This window comes from Zonotrichia albicollis, chromosome 3, assembly GCF_047830755.1.
Source record: "Zonotrichia albicollis isolate bZonAlb1 chromosome 3, bZonAlb1.hap1, whole genome shotgun sequence".
Lineage (NCBI taxonomy): Eukaryota > Metazoa > Chordata > Aves > Passeriformes > Passerellidae > Zonotrichia > Zonotrichia albicollis.
In genome coordinates, this window is record NC_133821.1 from 64,684,404 (window position 1) to 64,706,344 (window position 21,941).

General features: G+C 45.0%; 2 protein-coding genes across 2 annotated transcripts in view; one reads left to right on the forward strand and one right to left on the reverse strand.

The window, feature by feature from the left end:
- ZDHHC14 (zDHHC palmitoyltransferase 14) overlaps nt 1-274 on the reverse strand; it is a 95,034-nt gene extending 94,760 nt beyond the window's left edge. Inside the window, exon 1 of the mRNA XM_074537683.1 lies at nt 135-274. The gene's annotated coding sequence lies outside the window, so the exon portion shown is untranslated. The remainder of the gene's footprint in view (nt 1-134) is intronic.
- Nucleotides 275-985: 711 nt separating this feature from the next.
- The window catches only part of TMEM242 (transmembrane protein 242), a 47,601-nt gene continuing 26,645 nt past the window's right edge, over nt 986-21,941 (forward strand). Inside the window, 1 exon segment of the mRNA XM_074538601.1 lies at nt 986-1,144. Within this exon segment, the coding sequence (XP_074394702.1) occupies nt 986-1,144 (159 nt within the window).

Here is a 21,941-nt window from a genome sequence, read left to right on the forward strand (position 1 = left end):
GTGCCGGGCCCCCCCCCGCATCCCGCCCCCTCCCCCGGCGCACGGGAGCGGCTCCCCGCCGGCGTCCCCGGCTTCGCTGCGCTCCGGCCCCGCAGCAAGGTGAGATAAAACGCCCGGCTTCCCCCTTCGCGAACCGGAAAGCGGCGACTTTCTCTTCACCCTTCTTTACGAGCCTCTATCCAGGTTTCCCCCCGGCAGCCAGACCCCGAAGCAGCAGCTGCCACCACCTCTTCATTTTCAGGGGGAGGCGGTAACCACCGCAGCGCCGGCCGCCCGCCCGCCCCCGGGAGGAGCCGGCGGGGGACGGGACCACACAGGCGCGCACCCTCCGCCGCTCCCGGCCGGTCGGTCACTCAGCCGCTTCTCGGCGACAGGGCAGCAGGTCCCTCGCACCAGCCGGCCCGGCCCGGCCCTCTCCCCGGCCACTGGAGCGCGGTGACTGCACTAACTCTTCTCCATCGCCACCCCGCGCAGGCAGCCGCCCGCCGGCCGGGCTGGAAGCGCAGCGCAGCGAGCCGGGCAGCGGGTGTCCGCGCTGGAGCCCCGCTCCCACTGCCGCCGCCTCCCGCTCAGCCGAGCCGTCCCCGACCCACGCTCCGCTGAGCCGCGAGCAGTGTGTGCCGCCAGCCTCGGGAGGCAGCCGCGTCCTGCCCCGCTCCCACTGCCGGGCCGAGGGCGGGCGAGTCCCGCCAGCGAACGGTGGACACGGAGAAGCCCCGCCCGTGCGGCCCGACCTAGCGGGATCGGCCCCCGCCCCGTGCGGGCTCGGACACGGCGCCCAAGACACGCCCCTCCGCCCGCCGGGAGTTGTAGTTTCACTCAGTTGTAGTTTTGCCGCCGGAGGCGGGACGGCGTCGCGCGGGACTACAAGCCCCAGCATGCCTTCCGAGCCGTCTTGGCGGGGCCGGGCCGGGCCGGGCTGAGCTGCACCGGCGGCTCTCGGCGGACAGAGACTCTTCCCGGCCTACCCCGCATCCGTCGCCCCATGTACTGCCCCGCTTTTCCCCGGGCAGCCGTACGTGCCCTCCCCCGCGGAGGACCGCGTCCGAGTCTGTCATTCAGTCAGGCCGGAAGGCCGGCGCTGGAACCCCCAATTGGTCCCGTTGGCAGCCGCGCCGCCCCGCCGCGTTCCGGGTCAGCCGATGTAACTCAGAGGTGGTTCCTCTCCTCTCCTCTCCTCTCCTCTCCTCTCCTCTCCTCTCCTCTCCTCTCCTCTCCTGTGCCCCCTGCCCGAAGCCCTCGAATGCCCCGGAGCTGGGCCAGCGCGGCTGGCCCTGCTTCTCCTGCGTGCCAGTGCTTCCCTGCTCCAGCGGCGGCATCCTCATGCTCCATTCCGCTGCTGGAATCACAGAGCCAGCTAGGTTGGAAAAGACCTTTGAGATCATCCTGTCCAACGTATGAAGTAACACCATCTTGTCAACTGGACTATGGCACTAAGTGCCACATCCAGTTTTACCTTAAAAACACTTCTAGGGATGGTGACTCCACCACTTCCATGGGCAGTCCATTCCAATGTTCAGGCACCCTTCCTGTGAAGAGCTTCTTCCAAATGTCCAACCTAAACTTCCCTGGGGCAGCTCAAGACTGTGTCCTCGTGTCCTATTGCTGGTTGCCTGAGAGAAGAGACCTCCATCTGGCTAGAACCTCCTTTCAGGTTTTTGTAGGGAGTGATAAGGTCTTCCCTGAGCCTCCTCTTTTCCAGGCTAAACAACTCTTATTTCCCTCAGCCACTTCTCCTAGGACTTGTGTTTCAGACCAGCCTTGTTGCCCTTCTCCATACATGCTCCTGATCTCAGCATCCTTCCTAAGCTGAGGGGCCCAGAACGGGACACAGCACTCAAGGTGCTTCCTCACCAGTGCCAAGTACAGGGGAAAAATGACCTCTCTGCTCCTGCTGGCCATACTATTCCTGATGTAGGCCAGGCTGGACATTGGGGCACACTGCTGGAAGTACAAGGTTTGTCCACCAATGCTGACATGTTCATACAGACCCTCACTGTGTCCTGACTGCACATCCCAGGAAGTACTGCACATCCTGGAAAGGTATGAGCCACAAAAGGGAAAGCTTTCCTATAAATGCCATCCTGCACCAAGGCCTTCTCACATGGGCACTGGTGCAGGGGTGCCTGCAGAAAGCCCAGAGAGGCTCCCCACAATAAGGCAGAGCCACTCTCAGAGCTGCTTGCTGTTGTTTCTGCCTAGTATGTTCTCCATGTGCATCCAAAGAGGAGCTATGGAGCTGGTGACAGGTCTGAGCACCTTATGACGAGCAATTGAAGGAGCAGGGGTTGTTTAGCCTGGAGAAAAGGGGGCTTGGGGAGAGTTCACTGCTCTCTGTAACTACCTGAAAGGAGCTTGTAGCCAGATGGGGTTTGTCTCTTCTTCTAAGTAACAAGCAACAGGACAAAAGCAAATGCCTCAAGTTGTGCCAGGGAAGGTTTAGAGTGGATATTAGGAGAAATTCTACACTAGGAGTATAGTCAAGCAGTGGAACAGGCTGCCCAGGGAAGTGATGGAATAACCACTGACTGTAGATATGGTGCTTTAGGACATGGTGGATTTAGCAGTGCCAGGTTTACAGCTGAACTCAATGATCTTATAGCTCTTTTCCAAACTAAATTATTCTATAGTTTTATGTTAGCACTGGCATAAACTAGTGCTAACAAAGATTCATTTTGATTCATCTTTTGCAGTTTTGCAGAGTTGTGTAAGCTATAGAGAATGAACTAGTTTGGGACATGCGGTAGGAATCAATACAGTTCACAAAAGCCACAAGCAAACTGAGCAAACTTTTGTAAAAAGTTGGGGAAAAAAAAGTTGGTTACAATCACCTGCATCTCTCATGGCTGAATGTTGTCCTAGGAGAGACAGCAAAAACACATAAAGATGCAGCTGAGTTCTCAGGCAATGTGTTTTCTGCTTTCATAATTTCATTTTGAATTTTGAAATGGAATATTTATTCCTTTAATACAATAAGCTAATTCTTTATCCATAAACAGTGCCTGATAACAAAGGGACCATGGAACAGACTGACCAGCACTGGGTAACTTCCCCTTCCTTGGCGGAAATTAATTACTTTGGTAACCAAATTACACACAGAGTAGCCTGGTAGACACTCTCCTGGTGATTCTACAATCCATTTTATTGATACGCAGAAATAATTTTGGCAATGTTAATGACACATGGGAAAAATATGGGGGGGTTGTCTCCCTCTGCAAGGTGTAAAGAAGTAGGCCTTTGGCAGCAGGATGTAAAAATAGTTTCTGATATCATCTCTCATGAAAATGCATTGGCATCCTTTTTCCACACATATAATAGATGCTGCTACATTATTCCTTCCCATCTCCTCCTCCTCCTCTTGTAGTGCCTGTTGTCAGCAGTTTGCCTGCAATCTCATAACTTAGATATCACAGCATTTTTTTATTCTTTGAAATGGTCTTTATAAACGGCTAATAACCTTTCTTTCTTAATGAATACAGCACCTATGTATTCAGAAGGCTGCTGACAGATTTTTTTTGGTTCACTGACAAGCATTTTTAGTCTTCATCAGGTTTCTATTAGCATATTGCTGGAGCTCTGTCTTCAGTGCTTTGACAATATTAATGACTGTATCATGTCAAATGGCACTGTTCTCTCCTGAGATTATGGAATATTTTAGACATTCACAAATAGAGCTAATGGTTTATGCAAAAATGTCATTGTTGGCTTATCTTCACAGGTAGCACTCAGGCTAATTTCAGAAACACTCTTCAAAAGCGAAACACTTGTAAACAATACCAGCACCTCATTCAAGCTGCTGTCTCATGGCACAGTCTTTCCTTGGGTTTTAAGGCATTGTAGTTGAGAACTGAACCTCAGGCATATTAACTGAGAGAAATACGTAAAGGACTTTGAGGAGTTGTGAGAAGAATAATTCTGCAAATCAAACTCAGAAAACAAACACACTTTTATTTTCAATAGTGAATCTATTTTGATTCTACCAGGATCATCCAGTCCTACACATTGTACTTTTCATGATAGCCTATTTTAGTCCCTAATCAGTACTAGTATTGCATTGGAATTTAAAGTGTTATCCTTAAAATAAAATATGTATTATCTTTAAAATAAAAGATATGTTATCATATCTTTTATATCAGTATCTCTTTGAAGTTTTTTTCAAAACAATTTGAAAACTCCCCTAAAAAAAGCACTAAATATCAGTATTTCACCTGATTCAACATTATCCCTCAAGATATTTATTGTTAATTCACATTAATGAAAATTGGTTTGAGGCACTAAATAGTTGAAATCTTACAGTAGGTAGGGCTAATATTCTCCTTTCAAAAAACTTTGTAGGTTCATGTGTTGCAGTGTGTACTCTTCCAATTTCTTAGCTGTGACTCAGGTTGATCTCATGCAAAAGATGAATACGATGCAGCAATGTTACCTAGCTTAAAAGAAGCTAAGACAGACTATCTTTTTGTTAGGCAAATGCTAATGAAAAAGCTGTTGCTGCTGAAAATTCCTGTCTCTTACCCTGTCTACAGTGTGGAGGTGTCACAAGGGCAAGTCTTGAAACAACAGGGAAGCTAATTTGCTCTGATGACATGTCACCTTACATTTATAGAATATCTGTTAGCATGCTTGGTGGCAGAATCTGCTTGAATGTGTTGGAAGCAGTATCAGGAAAAGTATTTAACTGATTGAATAAACACAGAGTAGCAAACTTCAGCATTTTGGATGTAAGGTCTCTGTACACCATATATCCAGCACTGCCAAATTGCTTTTTGCTTCCAATCAGGAAAAGGTGCTTACATAAACAAATATGTAAAACACTTGAAGTGTCAAATATTAAACTGAAAGTCCTGCTATTCTTACAGATGGAAAGTAAGTTAGGCACTGCTGTGGACACACTTTCCAGGCACATTTTAGACACCCTTCACAATTAATTTTGAAAAATAAATGAAAAAAATTCAAACAAAGTAGCAATAATACCACTGCCATGCAAGACACTGACAGTGTCTTGCACATTCCGTACTTGCTGAATGCTACAGTACATCATACATGCCAGTTCTCAATGTTAAGAGCAAATAATCCTAAGAGTTTTCTACAATATACCTGGTTTTCTAACCAAACATTTCTTTCCTTTTTCTGTGCTGTTTTTCAGAAGTTACCTCTCCATGCCATCATTTTAGAGTCTTTCCAACTATATATTTTGTGAAAATACTTAATTTCTTTGAGAAAGGTTTTGTGCAAACTAGAAATATTACGTTTCGTAGGCAGTGGCAGGAACAGAGAGTGAGAATGCACATCAGAATCTCTCTAAAGAATAAGAAAATAAGGGGTTTTTAGGTCCAAAAAGCTGCTAAGTATCTCTTAAGTCTTGCTTTTGAAAGACCAAGATGGCTGTCATTTATTGTACAGCCTTCTAACAAGAGTGCAACATATATTACTTCTCTGCAGTATGTGAGTTTTGAAGGCAAGATGAGCTAACAGAGCTTTTTCATTGCAAGTTCTGGAGACCAGAATCAATTTTGTATTTACATTTATCCACTGCATGTTGAAACCATATCTCTTGATTGGGGTGGGGTTTTTTTTTTTTCCCTGTTTCAAAGCATTAGAAACACAGCTGTTTGTAAGTTAAAAATCTGAAATTGCCTAATCATATAAAGTCTGGAATATTTTGGTAGTTTTTCAACTTCTGACTTTGGCTTTCTACCATACAATTTCATTGCTTTGGATAGAAATCAGAATCAATGGATATTTTAATTTATTCTAACAGAATAAAATGAGAATTCTCCTTAAAATGCAATTAAAATCCGAAAGTTTTTGGAATTGGCCATGCTTCCCTGATCAATGACTGCTTCCAAAGATGATGGCAGACAGCCTCAAAATCTTACAATTTCAACCGAAAAAATAAAGATGAGCATTGCATGAAGTTGTCAGTGTGGTATTTTAAGCTTATTGAACATTTTGTCTTGCTCTAAATTGACTGAAAGGAAAAAAATTGTTTTTTCATTCTGTGAGACTGACACAGAACATGAGCCAAGCAAAAGAAATGGCCAAGAAAGTACAGTTACATGAGGAAAACCCCCATGTTTTCCAGTGTTACCAGTCACATCACAAGTTCCCTCACTGGAGCCAGGAAATAATTTTCCTTAGTCTCCCATTATGTGTTAGTAGAGTGCACTGCACAAAGAGTGGAGTGAATTACAGTTTGTTTGATGATTTGCTCCCCTGTGAAGAGCCTTGTAGGTGGAGAACAGCATCATTTCTTAAGTTGGTACTGTACAGAAATTTCCGGTATCCTAACCCCACTTCATCAAGCCAGTTGTTTTTTTTCCAGTGGGCTCCCTCTTTAAAATATTTTTTTAATTTTTTTTTAGGAATATAAGTGGGAAATGAACGTAGCAATTCAGAGAAATGAACACATGATGGGTCACAGCTATCTGTACTCTTTACCACACACCCGCTTTTCAGTTTCTGGCTGTTTTCAACTCCCTACCGTTGAGCCAGGTCTTGTTCTTTGTGTTCTGCACGATAAATGTAAAGACAAGTGTCAGTGGGGGCAATGGATGAAGCAAGCTGGATTTCCTCTAACCACTGTGGCTGATGGGAGCCTGCCCACAGGCTGACCAGGAGCCGCCACAGCTGGCTGCCACCACATGGCAAAAGTGACAAAAAAAGTGAATGCTGAGCAGAGCTCACAGCTCACTAGCATCCAGGGAGGACAGCCTCTGTCGCTCCACATTTCCCTGTGCCTGAACCTGCAGTGAAGGGTGGCTGTTGGCCTGTCCTCTCCTCAGATCCTCCCACCCTCTCCCTTGCAGTCTCACCACAGCTTATCGGATGTTTTGCAGAGATGTCTTGGTAAAGAATATCAGCAGAATTAAAAAAAAAAACCAAATTATTCACTTTTTTCCTTTTTCAGGAAGTTAATTTTCTGCTGCTTTAACATGCTGAAATGACTTGGCAAAGGACATGACAAAGCATGACAAAGGACTGCAACAAGGGAGGGGCAGGAACAGAATGCCCAAGGAAAGGGAAGTGAAAGAATAAAGAGCTTTCCTCTTGAAAAAATATCTATTATATAAACTTGAAATATATTTCAAGTAAAGGGGCAGAGAGTAGGACTGTAGACAGCAGCTGGATTGGTCTAGGCTGCCACTGAACTTCAGGCTCAGCCAGATGTACTCATGGAGGCGCTCCATAGGATGCAAGAGCTGGCAAAACATGAGGACACAATTCACAGCTTAAAGACAGAAAAGGAAGGGAGAGCAGGACCTTGCATCCCTTAGTGCTGGGCTGTTGGAGCAGCCAGCTCATCATGACGTGCCCGGGGTGGTAGTACATCACACCCAAGAACTTTAAAAAGTGTTGGCATCAATTTGTCTTTTTTTCATTGATTTTCTAGAAACTTTTAAAAAATATAGTTAAACTTGAACACTCTTCTCTCTTTTCCATTCAGCTGAGCAAGTTTCAACTTACTCTCTGTGAAGAGAAGTCCAACTGACACTTAAAACAATTGCCTAAGTCTGTTCCCATAGGAAACAAAACAAAGAACACACCTACAAAAGGGCCACACAATTTAAAGGATGGTGTCAACTACAATTATTTTAATTAACTAATTAATGTAGTAAAAATGTTTTGATACTGTTCTTTAACTAGTATCTCCTGTTTAAAAAAATATCCTTTTTACAGGTTTTCTTCTTCCCCTCCTGTTTCCTGCTTGAGGCTATAGAAGGAACTGTATTTCTGGTTGACAAAACAACAATTGCAAAGGTGCTCTGGTTTATCTCATATACAACCTTTTTTGCCCCTCTCTGTGTATATTTCCTTGTGCCTCTTCCTTCTCTTCTCTGCTGCCTCAGTAAACACCCACTCACAGTACTGTGGGAAAGTAGGAACTTATGCTTTGCTGTGGAGTGCAAGAAAGTGACTCCATCCAGCTTATGTGGGAGCATGACACTCATTTTGAGAAAAGCCTTCTTCATAATATACTTGTGGGCTGTTTCACTGTTTTGGACTACACATTTTGAGCATTTACAGAAGCATTTACATCCATTGCTGTCAGTGGAACACATCTATGATGTCTTATATGGAGTAACACAAAATACAGAGAAGGTTTTCTGGAGGAAATCAGACAATTAGAGAATTCTGTGAATCTCAGAAAGGGGCCACCTGCATCATTAAACACTTAACTAGGCCGTCTCAAAATGGAGCTAACTGCTTGTGAAATCTCTCCATTGTCACATTCAGCATCATTAACGGGGAAGATTTAGTATTATGTACTTGCTTTTCTCTTGAGCCTTTCTTTTCTTTCCCTTCTCTGCCTTCCACTTGGTTTGTGTCTATTTGAGACCTGCCCCCCCTCACTGTAAATACTTTATCTCAGCAAACAGCAATGTTGGTCTTAGGTTTCATACCAACCTCTCTTTCCCACCTTCCTAACATAAAACAATGAGTAAAAACAATAAGGGAGAACAGGTAATTTTACACCTCTCAGAGCTATTGTTTTCAGAAGAATAAGCCAGGACTGCTGCTCAGGGGTGCAGCACTGCAATGATTGAATTAATTTCAAATTTGGAAAGCCTGAATTCCTTCCCTTCCCCCTCACCAAATAGGATAAAAAAATTAGTTCATTTACTTGGTAATTTATACTCTGTGGAATCTGAATATTCAATGAGCTCTGTATACAAAAGACTAGATATGACTCATGAATCATATGGCTGACAACACTGCAGTAAGAAAGGAAGTCTGACAATTAAGAGAAATGTGATACTGATCATACACAAATGTGGTCAGAGGCATAAAACAAAAACATTTTTCTTCTATTTTTGTTCATGTATTTACTATAGTGATCATTCTGATATTTCTGTGAACACTTAAATGGATGGACTTTGCTCACAAGTTTGTGCCCGACTAGGTATGTGTTTAGGGAAGCAGAGTTTTAGCAATTATTCTGCTACTAGTACAACATCTTCTGATGGAAATCTGACTTTCACTTAATAAATGCATATTCCATATTGAAATCAACATAATGGCTCACTTTTAAGTGTTCTCAGAAGTTTGTCTTCTTCAAATATGTCTATGTGGGTATCATTAGACCTATTTATATTGTTTCCTGTAAGATTTATTAATCTTAATTATTTTAACCAATAATTATTCTTTAAAAAATTCAAGAACTTCTTGTAAGAAAAGCTAGGGGACTATTTTGATGGTCAAGAGAATGTTTTGGCCAAGGTTCTGAGAATGATTGTAAATACTTTAGAACATATGCTTTTTACACCATAATAGGAGAACAAGCTTAAAAATCTGATCTTTGTAGAGTTAGTTTAATCTAACTCTAGTGCTAATCTATTAGCATTCATCTAAATTAATTCTGATGAGCAAATGGCAGTCTGGAGTATAATCACATTTTAAACCAATAAAACTGTAACCAGCAAATCTGGGAAAATTATTCAGAATTTTAAAGAAAATTATTCATGCAATAAATAATATTCAAAGATTAGTCTTGGAGGCATTCTGAATTGGTCTGTTTTATTTGATTAAGAGAAGTGTAGATACAGAATACCAGAGGGAATAAAACAGGGAAAAAAATTAACATTTATATACAAATACAAATATAAATATTTGTATGCAAAAATGTTTTAAGTAGGGGTTCATGTAGAAGAATGAAGTCTTCTTCCCTGAGGACTGAGAGTCCTTCATGTTAACTTCCATCAAGTCCTTCATGTCCTTGATGCCTCAGAGATGGTGAATACTTGCTAAAGTTGATGGCTGAATCTTCAGGTGGCTACTCAGAGTTGAGGACTAGGGACAGAGGACATCAGGGGAAAAGCCTGGCATTCAGTTCCTGTGGGAGAAACTGCAGGTGGACTTTTAGGGACACCATACTCAGAAGGAACATCTTGTGAGGGGAAATAATCTTTAAAAACTTGCTTTTTGTTGGGTGTTTTTTTGTTTGTTTGGTTGGGGTTTTTTTCCACTTCTGAAGAAAACTGCAATTAGGAAGAGTTCTTCCACAGAGAAACTCTAACAAAAAGCAAATTACTGGTGGCATGAAGGGGCAGCTCATGGGGTGTTGTGGTGTGTTGCAATATCCTGTTTTACCTTCTCCCTTCCCCCTCGCCCCTCGCTGAGTGTGCCCTGTCAATCAGGCTAACATACCAGCAAGGCGTCGTGTGATAGGTGACCCTAGTACCTGGAGACCCTGCCCCTTCACCTGGTTGGTGACTCACCTGTCCCCTCCCCTTCCCCTGTCCTGAGCTTAAAATGTGAATGAGACCATGCGGCCTTTATTCTGTTATCAGCAGTAGCCCAGTGCAGACATATCTATGCTCATGGAATAAACATCTGGCTACCTTCTAGCAGAATCCGCTCCCTTCTTTTCTTCACCATCGCCAGAAGCTCTCCCCTGAGGAGAACGGAGTCCTGTCTTGTGCCCCGCTGCACTCTGCCGCCAGCCAAGGTATCTTTGAGGTAAAACACCGCAGAGCTGCCTGTGGCCCAGCAGCGAAGGTCAGAACTGGCCTGGGCACCATCTAACTGGTTATATTGGGATACCTATTCCAATATATTGGCGTCCCTGTGGGTGGGCAAGCGACCCTGAGCCCAAAAACGGACTCGCAGTTCCTCAGAAAAGCTTCTGCCAGCCGTGCATCCAGCTGAAAGGAGCCTGGCTTCAAGACTCCCAGCTAGAGACTTTGGGAATACTCCCAGAAAAAGTTTCGTGGACTGTTCGGCGCCTTTGGAAAGCCCTGCTTCATTGTGGTGAACAGATTTTCCAGAGGAAGAAAAGGGCAGCCTCTCTTACACCCAGAGAGAGGTCCTTTTCCGGTGGAGACCTGCCTGCCTGTACCCAGCCTACAGCTTCCATTTCACGTGAGTATCTCTGCTTTCGGTAGAGCAGAAGCTCAAAAACAGACTCTGCCGCGAGTTCTGTTCCTTTTTTGCCTTTGCATTTTGGCTGCGCAGCCCCACAGACGAGAATTCATAGCGTTCTAGTTTAGCTTTCCTGCTGCGTGTTTCACTGTTTTTTAGAATTCGCGCCGGAGCGGGATCGCTCTCTGCCCTTCCCCCCCCAGCTCAGCAGCGTGTTCAGACACGTGTTAGGAGATTTTCTTTCTCTTTCTCTTTGCGGGGGAGGGGGGGGCTCTCTTTCCACGTGGCCGGGGGACCTGCGGGATCGGGAGTGCTCTGCACACGCGGCGGCGGGGGGGGGGCGTCCCGGTTTCGGTTGCCACGTGGAGTGGCTGCTGTCTCTGCTCCGCGGGGGAGGCTTTGTTTCTGCCTCGGCTCGGCAGGGCGTGCCCTGCTGCTGCTGCCCGGGAATTTTAAAAGCAGTATATACAGCTGCATTGTGAAGCTTTTGTCTGCTCGTTATCGCTTTCTATCTGTGGTTTTTTTTAGAAATTGGTAGCTGATTTTAGCTTTGTTTTTAGTCAGGCGGGATTAAGTACTTTGCTTTTTAACATGGGTTCCAAACTTAGCATTGTACAAAGGGGAGTGTATTATGATATTGTTAGAATTTTAATCAAGAGTAATGTGAAATTCTCTAAAGGAAAATTGAAACAGTTTATAAGATGGCTTTTTCTGCAGTTCCCAAACATTTCCCCTGAAGAAATCCACAATATTCAATTCTGGGATAAAGTTGGGAATGAATTGATAACCTTAGGACAATCTGGCAAATTACCCTCAGCTAAATTTGTGTTCTGGAGTTTGCAAATTCGAACAGCATTGCTCAAACAAAAGGAAATGGAGAAAAAGCCAAATGTAAAGCCATGTGCCGCTGCTCTCCCTGTTCCTCCCTCTCCCTCTAAAACCCCTAAACCTCTTTCCCCAAAAAAATCCCGAGCACGTGTTAGCTTTTCGGAGAGCAGTGATGTCCAAAATGGCCCCCAGTCCCTAGGGGGTGCACAAGATGGTGGGTGCCACGTGGCATCTTCCCAAACCGGGTCTTCTTCTTCCCAAAATCCTCTTAAGCATTCCAAAATTCCATCCCCATCCCCCTCTCCTCCTGTTCCTCGTGACACCTTCCCCCCTCCCCCCGCCTTTCCTGCAGTACCCTCAGCTCCGCCCCTCTACTCCTCCCAGGGAGCGGCTGCTGACGTGATGTCACCAGGTGACCCCGCCCTCTGTTCCCACGGTATCCCCGCCCCCTGCCAGCCCCTTGACCCCGCCCCCTGTTCCCACGGTTTCCCCGCCCCTTGCCGGCTCCCTGTCCCCGCCCCCTCCCCGGGTTCCCACGGTGGGGACACACCCACTGCCTGTCCCCAAACCTGTAGCTGTGATCCCAATGCTTCTGATTCAAGGGATACAGAGCAGGGGACAGCAGACCCAATGCATGGTGCCATGTTGTCGCTAGCTCCTGTTACGTTTCAGCCTGCAGCTCAAGCTGGAGCAGCCCCAACTGCTAATTGGAGTTCTTTTGGACGACAATTGATTAAAGAGATCTGTAAATCTCATAAAGAATATGGTCCACACAGTCCATATTTCCGTGGCCTTTTAAATTCTGAATTAAGTAGGACTATTGTAGTTCCACATGATTTAAAACAACTGTTTTCATGTCTCATGACATCCACGGAATTCAAATTATGGGAATCAGCATTGAAACAACTGCTAAAAGATGCTCTCCCAGGCTTACAGGCTGATCCAAACACAGCAAAGGACAACAATGGTAACCCCATTACTATTGACCACCTCTGTGGTGAGGGTCAATGGTCTTCTCCCTCAGTCCAAGCTGCTGCAATTCCTGCAGAAACACTTGAGAAAGTAAAGGAAGCAGCTGAAAAGGCATTCTTTTCCCTCCAACCTGAGGGGCCTTTTGAGCCCTATAGTAAAATCAAACAACTACCATCAGAGCCTTTTGTGAAATTTGTAGAAAGGCTAACTAGAGCCATTGAAATACAGGTTAAAAAGGAAAATGCAAGGGAAGCAATTTTAGAAGAAATAGCGTTTACAAATGCAAATGAACAGTGTCGAGCAGCAATCCTGAGCCTTCCTATGGAACCTTCCCCTACATTAAAAGATATGCTTCTAGTCTGTAACAGGAAAGTGCCTCTGATGAGTGTTGCTGAAGACTCCAGACCAAGGCTGCTGCCAAGACCACCTCAGCGTGTTGCTGTTGCCAGCCCTGCACCTTCTCCCTCAGCACAGCAGTACCCTGGGCAGCAGCGGAGACCAGTAATGGTTGAGCCCACTAAACCATGCCTGCTTTGTAATAAGCTAGGACACTGGAGTAACCAGTGCCCCCTGAAAAGGGAATTTGATGAATTTAAAAATAGCAGGGGAGGAGAACTGCAAGCCCTCCCTGGGGGTCAACAACAAAAAAACGAAGAATAAAGCGCCAGCCTGCCAGGCGTGCAGACATAAAAAGAGCAGGCCAAGAGATTAAGGGTAGCAAAATAAATCAAGCGCGCAATAACATTAACATTTGTGTAAGTGAAGCAGGTGCTTCAAAGACCAAGTCTGCTAGTCCACTGTTGAAAGTGAAACAAAATAACCTTTGTTGAGATTTAAGTGATTCTGTATTAACCGCATCTTCTGTCAATGAGCCTTACAGGTTGCAGCTGACAGAGTCACTCCACCTGAAGGACACTGACTGGCATATTGTCTCTGTAAATCCTGAACAGAAAGGTACTTGGAACCAAATTCGTTGTAAGTACATCATCACTGGGGACAAAAACACACCACAAGAGATCGAAATTGCTCCGGGAATAACAACATCAGATCCCAAGCAATTTGTTCTCAGCCTGCACTGTTTCCACCCACCCCTGTTTCTTCCCAAGGGACAAATTGTTGCTCAAGCTATCCCTGTGCCATCTTTACCTGAAAATGTTGATAAACAAGGGCCCACAGTCGCCCGGGTCCAAGTTATTGGGACAGATAAACCCAAATTGTGGTGCAATGTCAGTGGGGGTGGGGAGTCTAAACGCATTGAGATGCTTGTAGACACAGGTGCAGACTGCACAGTGATTCCAGTACAAGACTGGCCAGCACACTGGCCTTTACAAAATGTTGCTGGTCACCTTCGAGGTGTAGGAGGTCTGCAATTGGCAAGGCAATCCAAAAGCATTATTCAATTTGAGGGTCCAAACGGACAATGGGCAAATATCCGTCCATTTGTGTTAGATTATTCAGAACCTTTGTTAGGGAGAGATTTAATGGCCCAGTGGGGTGTCACAATTAATATTCCAGACTCTCCACAGCATTTTTGTGCAGCAGTCATTAAACAACAGCGCCCCATCCAAAAACTTAAGTGGAAAAAAGACGAACCAGTTGATGTGAAACAGTGGCCACTCAGTAAACAAAAAATAAAAGTGCTTGAGGAACTAGTACAAGAGCAACTAAGAAAGGGCCACATTGTAGAGACCATGTCCCCATGGAACTCTCCAGTGTTTGTCATCCAAAAAGCTGACAAAAAGAGGTGGAGACTCCTCTGTGACCTCCGACAAATTAATAATGTAATTGAAGATATGGGTTCTCCCCAGCCTGGTATGCCGTCCCCAACAATGCTTCCTCAAGATTGGAAATTAGCTGTTATTGATATTAAAGATTGTTTTTTCCAAATCCCATTGCACCCTGACGATGCACCGTGTTTGGCATTCTCTGTCCCTTCTATCAATTCAGAAGCTCCTATGAAAAGGTACCATTGGACCGTTCTTCCTCAGGGCCTAAAGGTATCTCCAGCTATCTGCCAGTGGTATGTCTCTTCCCTGCTTTCCCCAGTTCGTGCAGCCGCAGAGAAGGCCATCATCTACCATTATATGGATGATATCCTTGTGTGTGCCCCCAATGATGATTTACTAACACATGCGCTTGACCTAACGATCGATGCATTGATTGTTGCAGGGTTCGAGCTCCAGGAACAGAAAATTCAAAAGATGCCACCTTGGAAGTATTTGGGCTTAGAAATTGGAAATAGGACCATTGTTCCTCAAAAACTAGAAATCAATCCAAGGATCAAGACCCTTGCGGATGTCCACAAGTTGTGTGGGTCTTTGAATTGGGTAAGACCATGGCTTGGTCTGACTAATGAAGACCTTGCCCCTCTTTTCAACTTACTGAAAGGGGGAGAGGACCCAGGTGCTCCTAGGTCTATTACCCCAGAGGCACGGAAAGCTCTAGAAAAGGTTCAGATTGCAATGTCCACAAGACAGGCCCACCGATGCCGGCCTGATCTGCCATTCAAATTTATCATCCTAGGTAAGTTGCCACACCTCCATGGAATTATTTTCCAGTGGGAGGAAAAACAAACACCTAAGGCAAAGGACACACCAAAAAAGGACCGGGACCAGAGGGACTCTCTCTTGATCATAGAATGGGTTTTCCTCAGTCACAAAAGGTCCAAGAGGCTGACAAAGCCTCAGGAGCTGATAGCAGAACTGATCCGGAAAGCAAGGACCCGGATCAGGGAGTTAGCAGGATGTGATTTTAAGTGCATTCACATTCCAGTTGAGTTAAAATCAGGTCAAAATACTATGAAAATACTGGAACAATTGTTTCAAGAAAATGAAGTGTTGCAGTTTGCTCTGGATTCCTACTCAGGACAATTTTCGGTAGCACGGCCCACTTGCAAATTGTTTGAACAAGATGTTCAATTTACTTTAAAATTAAGAACTGCTCTAAGTAGGAGACCTTTAAAAAGGGCTCTGACTGTCTTTACAGATGCGTCCGGGAGGTCCCACAAGTCTGTTATGACTTGGAAAGATCCTCAAACCCAGCAGTGGGAGACGGACATTGCTGAGGTGGAAGGTTCACCTCAGGTTGCTGAATTGGCTGCAGTTGTTAGGGCTTTTGAAAGGTTCTCAGAACCATTTAATCTGATTACAGACTCTGCATACGTGGCAGGAGTAGTATCCAGAGCAGATCAAGCAATACTGCAAGATGTATCTAACATTGCACTTTTTGAATTGCTCTCAAAACTGGTAAAGTTAGTCACTCACCGAGAGCAACCCTTTTATGTGATGCATGTCAGGTCACACACTGACTTGCCAGGGTTTATCGCTGAAGGCAACAGAAGGGCAGATGCTCTTGCTGCACCTGCAGTGATGGCCACTCTCCCAAATGTTTTTGAACAGGCAAAAATCAGCCACCAGCTTTTCCACCAAAATGCACCTGGCCTGGTTCGCCAGTTTAACATCACTCGAGAACAGGCCAAAGCGATTGTGGCCACGTGCCCAAATTGCCAACAACATGCACTCCCTACAGTGAGTACGGGAGCAAACCCAAGGGGACTGAACAGTTGTGAACTGTGGCAAACAGATGTAACACACGTACAGGTTTTTGGACGGCAGAAATATGTTCATGTTAGTGTAGATACCTTTTCTGGAGCGGTCTATGCTTCTGCCCACACAGGAGAGTCATCTATTGATGCTATTAAGCACCTCTTACAGGCCTTTTCTTTCATGGGCATCCCCAAGGAGCTGAAAACTGATAATGGGCCTGCTTATAAATCCAAGGAATTCGGGAGCTTCCTGCAGCAATGGGGAGTAGAGCACAAAACTGGCATCCCCTACTCCCCTACAGGTCAAGCCATTGTAGAAAGAACTCACCGTGATATTAAAAGGGTCCTGGACCAGCAACAACAGGTTCTGAAGGTAGAACCTCCCCATATCCGGTTATCCAGGGCACTATTCACAATCAATTTTCTGAATTGTTCTTTTGACAGCCTGAACCCACCCATCCTACGCCACTTTGGGGGGAGCAGTCACAGGTTGATGAAAGAAAAACCTCCGGTTTTAGTAAAGGATCCTGAGACTTGGAAAATGGTGGGACCTTACAAATTGGTTACTTGGGGACGTGGATACGCCTGTGTGTCCACCCCCTCTGGTTTAAGGTGGGTTCCTTCCAAATGGGTAAAGCCCTATGTTCCCAAAGTCTCAGAGAAATCTGCAGAAGCACCCCAGGTTGCTCACGCTGCCTGGAGAAGAAAACGCCGCACGCGTTCTCTGGAGGAAATTCCATTTAAGCCTCCTATCTGGAATAGTTTGTAATATATGTTTGTCTCAAGTTTTTGTACCAGTTTAGATCCCACTGTTCGTGTGTAGCCTCGAGACGTCATGAGACCGAGCCTGCTTCTCGTCCTACTCGTGATCATCCCACCTGCAATCTCCTACATAGTACTGCAGCCCAAACCACATATGGACTACCTCGATAAAGGTTCTCAGACATCAACAGAGAAACTGACAACGAGCTGAATGGACTTTTCAATGGCTAAAGACTCTCGGGCTGGTTGGGATCTATTCTGAAAACTGTAATTTTAGCGCTGTTTATTTTAGTTGTAGTTATTGTAGTTTTTAGCATTGTTTTTGGAGTAATCAGACGCATGGTTCTCAAGTTAATCTCAAGCTCATCTCCCCCTCCTGAGGTCTACCATTTGGAAGCCCTCAGTGCTCCAGTGGATGACCTAGAAGCCTCAGTAGAATCATTCTGCACCATAAACACAGTCCTCTTCTTTTTAAACAAAACTAGGGGGAGATGTTGTGGTGTGTTGCAATATCCTGTTTTACCTTCTCCCTTCCCCCTCGCCCCTCGCTGAGTGTGCCCTGTCAATCAGGCTAACATACCAGCAAGGCGTCGTGTGATAGGTGACCCTAGTACCTGGAGACCCTGCCCCTTCACCTGGTTGGTGACTCACCTGTCCCCTCCCCTTCCCCTGTCCTGAGCTTAAAATGTGAATGAGACCATGCGGCCTTTATTCTGTTATCAGCAGTAGCCCAGTGCAGACATATCTATGCTCATGGAATAAACATCTGGCTACCTTCTAGCAGAATCCGCTCCCTTCTTCTCTTCACCATCGCCAGAAGCTCTCCCCTGAGGTAAACGGAGTCCTGTCTTGTGCCCCGCTGCACTCTGCCGCCAGCCAAGGTATCGCTGGGGTGAACACCGCAGTGCTGCCTCTGGCCCAGCAGCGAAGGTCAGAATTGGCCTGGGCACCATCTAACTGGTTATATTGGGATACTTATTCCAATAATGGGGATTTATTAGAACCCAATTTAACTTCCTGGCTTTTTTGTGATTCTCTTCATCCAAGCCATCTGGCGCAGAGTAGCTTTTGGCACTCAGGTCAAAGCTAGGGCTTTCCTAGCGGACTGGCTCCTCTAGGAGAGCCCTAGCTGGGCTGCCTTTCTTCACACTCACAGAGCTTATTTTAGTGCAAAACCCATCCCACGCTGGTTTTATCAGCGTGCCACAGCCCTGCCTGTCATGCATTATGCACAAGGCTCAGCAATTGTCTGCCCCAGTCCCTAACCACAGCACGTTGCTCACCATAAGCCTCGAGCACGCCCGTCACCTTTGTGCAGCCTACACCACAAACACACCCCACCCCCTGTTATTGTGCTTTGCTTGCTGGCTGCCACTCTGCCTGCTCCTTGTGCAACAGCTCAAGAAATCCTGACAGCATCTCAGGCCTCTCCTCAGCCTGCCTGAGCGAGACAAGCCAACTCGAGATATCACATCTCAATACCTTGCAAGAACTTCTAGAATTATATGAAATACATTTTTTTTCAATAACTTCATAACTTATGAGGTTTTGCATCTTGAAGACTAACATTCCCTGTGGCACCATGCTGTGGTCTGTATTTGGAAAAAGCAGCAGATAATCAAAAGCTCTGTGCATGCCAGATGCCTGTCTCAGAGTTAGCACCTGCCATTCAGCAGGAACTGGCATTCTGGGCAGCCATGCATATTCAGGAGGCATCTAGTACAGATGAGCTTCAGCAAATCCAAGGGTCTGTTTTCAGTCAAAGTCAGATCTTCAAAGCCATTCTCCACAGCTTCTATCCCTACATAATTAATCTTCAGCAACATTGAAAATATTGATAGCTCTTGCCCAGTCTGGACTCCCCCATTGCCAGGAACAAAAGACAGGATTCACATTCCCACAGAATGTGTCTATGCAATTCTTACAACTACACTGAAGAGAAAAAATATCAGTCATTGTCAGCTCTCTGCTCTTCCAGAGTGGGTAGCTGGCACTCTCTCCCCCACTGCAGAACCTCAGCTTCTGCAAAGCTGGAGAACTTGTGTTTATTTCAGGCATTGCTGTCTTTTTATCTTGGATGAAGTGTCCATACCCAGCCAACCTGCGCAAATGCTGGGTTGTGAGGGACTGTGCACTCAGCTTGTTGACCATGTGGACTGCCAGGATTCATGGAATGTCAATTTGCCAGATTCTGTGAGAATCCCTATGAGTGGATACATTCCACACCATCTCTGTGTGCAGGGTTTGGTGTGGTGAATCCTTCAATGTGGAATAGCCTGGTAAAATGATGTCTTTCAGTCTGAGTATATCTATGTCAGCCTCTTGGCAATTCTGAGCCCTGGGATGGCAGGCAAACAACACAGCCTCCCAAGCACCACCTGGGTCTGTAGGACAAGAGAGGCATTACTTTAATGGATGTTCATTCCAACCAGTGCTTACAGGGCATAATTGTTCTCTTCATACATATAAAAAAAAAAATACTCATTTATTTCCTTCCTCTGCACCTCCTCAAGAAGACAAATACAAGTTTCCTCTCTATACAAAAAGACAAAAAAAAAAAAAAGGAAAAAAAATATCAATCCTCCCACTTCCTTTTCCCACCTCCTTCCAAACTCATTAAAACCACCAGTTTATCTCTCCTCTCCACCAACCTACCGGAAGGATACAGCTCCCCATCTTCTTGCACTTGGTAAGATTAGCTCCTCCTCTGCCTCTGAGGAGTTGGAATGCTCTTTTGGAAGGTCAGTGATCAGGCCTGTATCTTGAAAGGCTCACACAAAAACAAAACCCAAACTCTTTGGGCTGATCAAGTGTATCTCACTGCTTTGTTCCTGCTCCATATCCCCACTAGACAGAGGCAACCCACATTCCTACTATCCCCCTCCAGGAGGCCAGCCATGGAGCTGAGATGAAGGAGGAAAACACCTGCCTTCGAACACCTCACTCAAAATGGATGGCAATCAGAAAACTTTAAATAAAATCATGTTGTACAATACATGTAGATCTAAGTACTTCTCACAAGTAGAAGAGTTCATCATAATTAACCCCCTTGACTTCAATAAACCCAGGTGCTTATGTCTTAAGTCCCCATCTAGTGTGTTGCTATGCAGAGGCCACTTCAGAAAAGAAAGACTAGGTTTGGCCACCATGGATAAGGGATGCTCAGGCTGGATGCTGCTTGGGCTGGTTCTGTTGCTTGGTGGGCTGACAGAGCCCACGTGGCTCCTCCTTGGATGGGGTTTTACAGAGGGAGTCACTGTAAAAGGGGAAGGTGCCAGAAGAGGTTCTGAAGAAATGCTCCATGGTGTATGACTAGCAGCCAAAGCCAGCAGCAGTGCAGAAGCATGTCCTCTATAACATTCAAATTTCTTACACCAGGAGTGAGAGGACATCACTGCTGCATGGCTTGAAGACAGACATACAGCTGGGGGGAAATAACTCTCTCATGCTAGCTGAGGATTCAAACCAAGTTTTTATTACAATGACATACAATTTCCTGTTTTGAAGGAAATTTTCACATTTCCTTCAAAAGAGGAAGGAATTCACTGGAGTGACAAAAGATGTCTAGATCTTGAAAGATGCAATTAGAATATAAAATTCAAAAAAGAAATAGTATGATTTCTGAAAATCATGAAAATAAGAATACTCTTTGAAAATACTCTCTTTGAGAGAGCATACTCTTTTTTCAGTAATAATTAGAATGGGAATACTAATTTTAAATGGTAAGGATTTTGAATTTTGAATATTAACACACTCTTTTGAGCTTTAATTAGAAAGTTGGTACAATTTATAATTTTGTAAGTAAAAAGCAAAGTTTCCTCCATCCTTAGGAATGCTATTACTCTGTATTATTCTTTATATAATAAACTATTTGAGATTAATTGTATCAGTGAAACACATTACATTGTTGTTTTAACATTTGGGAAAGCAAAATAAATTGTACTGACCAACAAAGATCTCCTTAAAATCAGAGACAGCTTAGCTCACTGGAAGAACACTGAGAAATTGTGCTGGTAGCTGCCAATGTTTTTGAAGGCCTGCTGGATCCAGTGGTAGTGATGTACTGCTTGGAACAAACACAAATTAGATCACAACATACATCATAGGGGTCCATCAGCTGCATGGCCAAATGCCACTTTTATGCCCTCCAAAAGCATTTGCTGTCAGATCATTTTGTCATGTCTTTGTCCACACACATGTCACAACCCTGGTGTTTATAAAGTTCAGAATTATACTTTTATTTTCTGTCAAAAATGAAACTAGGAAGACTCTCTTCAGTTGCTGCTTTTTTGTCTGCTTCATATCAGACAGGAATACCCTTTTTTGTCAGTTCAAAGGATCACAATTCTTCACCCACCTGAAGAGGAAGTGAAAAAAGAAAAGAGAGAGCAAGGGAGCTTTCCTCCACACCTGTAAGTTTCTGTGGCTTCTTCTGAGCTGAAAACATTTTAAATGTCAGATGTTAATCAGAAACTCTAGGCTGCTTAGTGGCATCTGTGCCTCCTGGTTCTACCAAGTTGATCTTCCAGGTTCAGTTGATCTTTCATGTCCTCCAGGGCCTCACGTACCATGTAACAGGGCAAACCATCCATGTTTGCCCACTGGGACATTAGGTTTAGTAAAATCTGTGTGATACACACCCATGCAACATACATGCACAGGTACAAACTCCATAACCCCACACACAGACAGAGCAGGGACCCCATCTGACCTTCCAGTCTGTCAGCTTTTCATGGGGCTGATAAAGCACCCTTGTGAGCTACCTCCTCACCCAAGGGTTTATGATAAGATCAGAACCATAGTTTAAACCAAGTATCAGTCCTGACATAAGCAAGAATACTCATACTTTCAGTTCAGTGAATGTGACAGTGTTCTTAAATGCAGTATTCCCATTTCTTTCTCTGGTCCTCTCATTTCTAGAGAACCAAAAGTGCCATCCAATGAACACAGAAGGAGATGAGAAGTCAGCTGT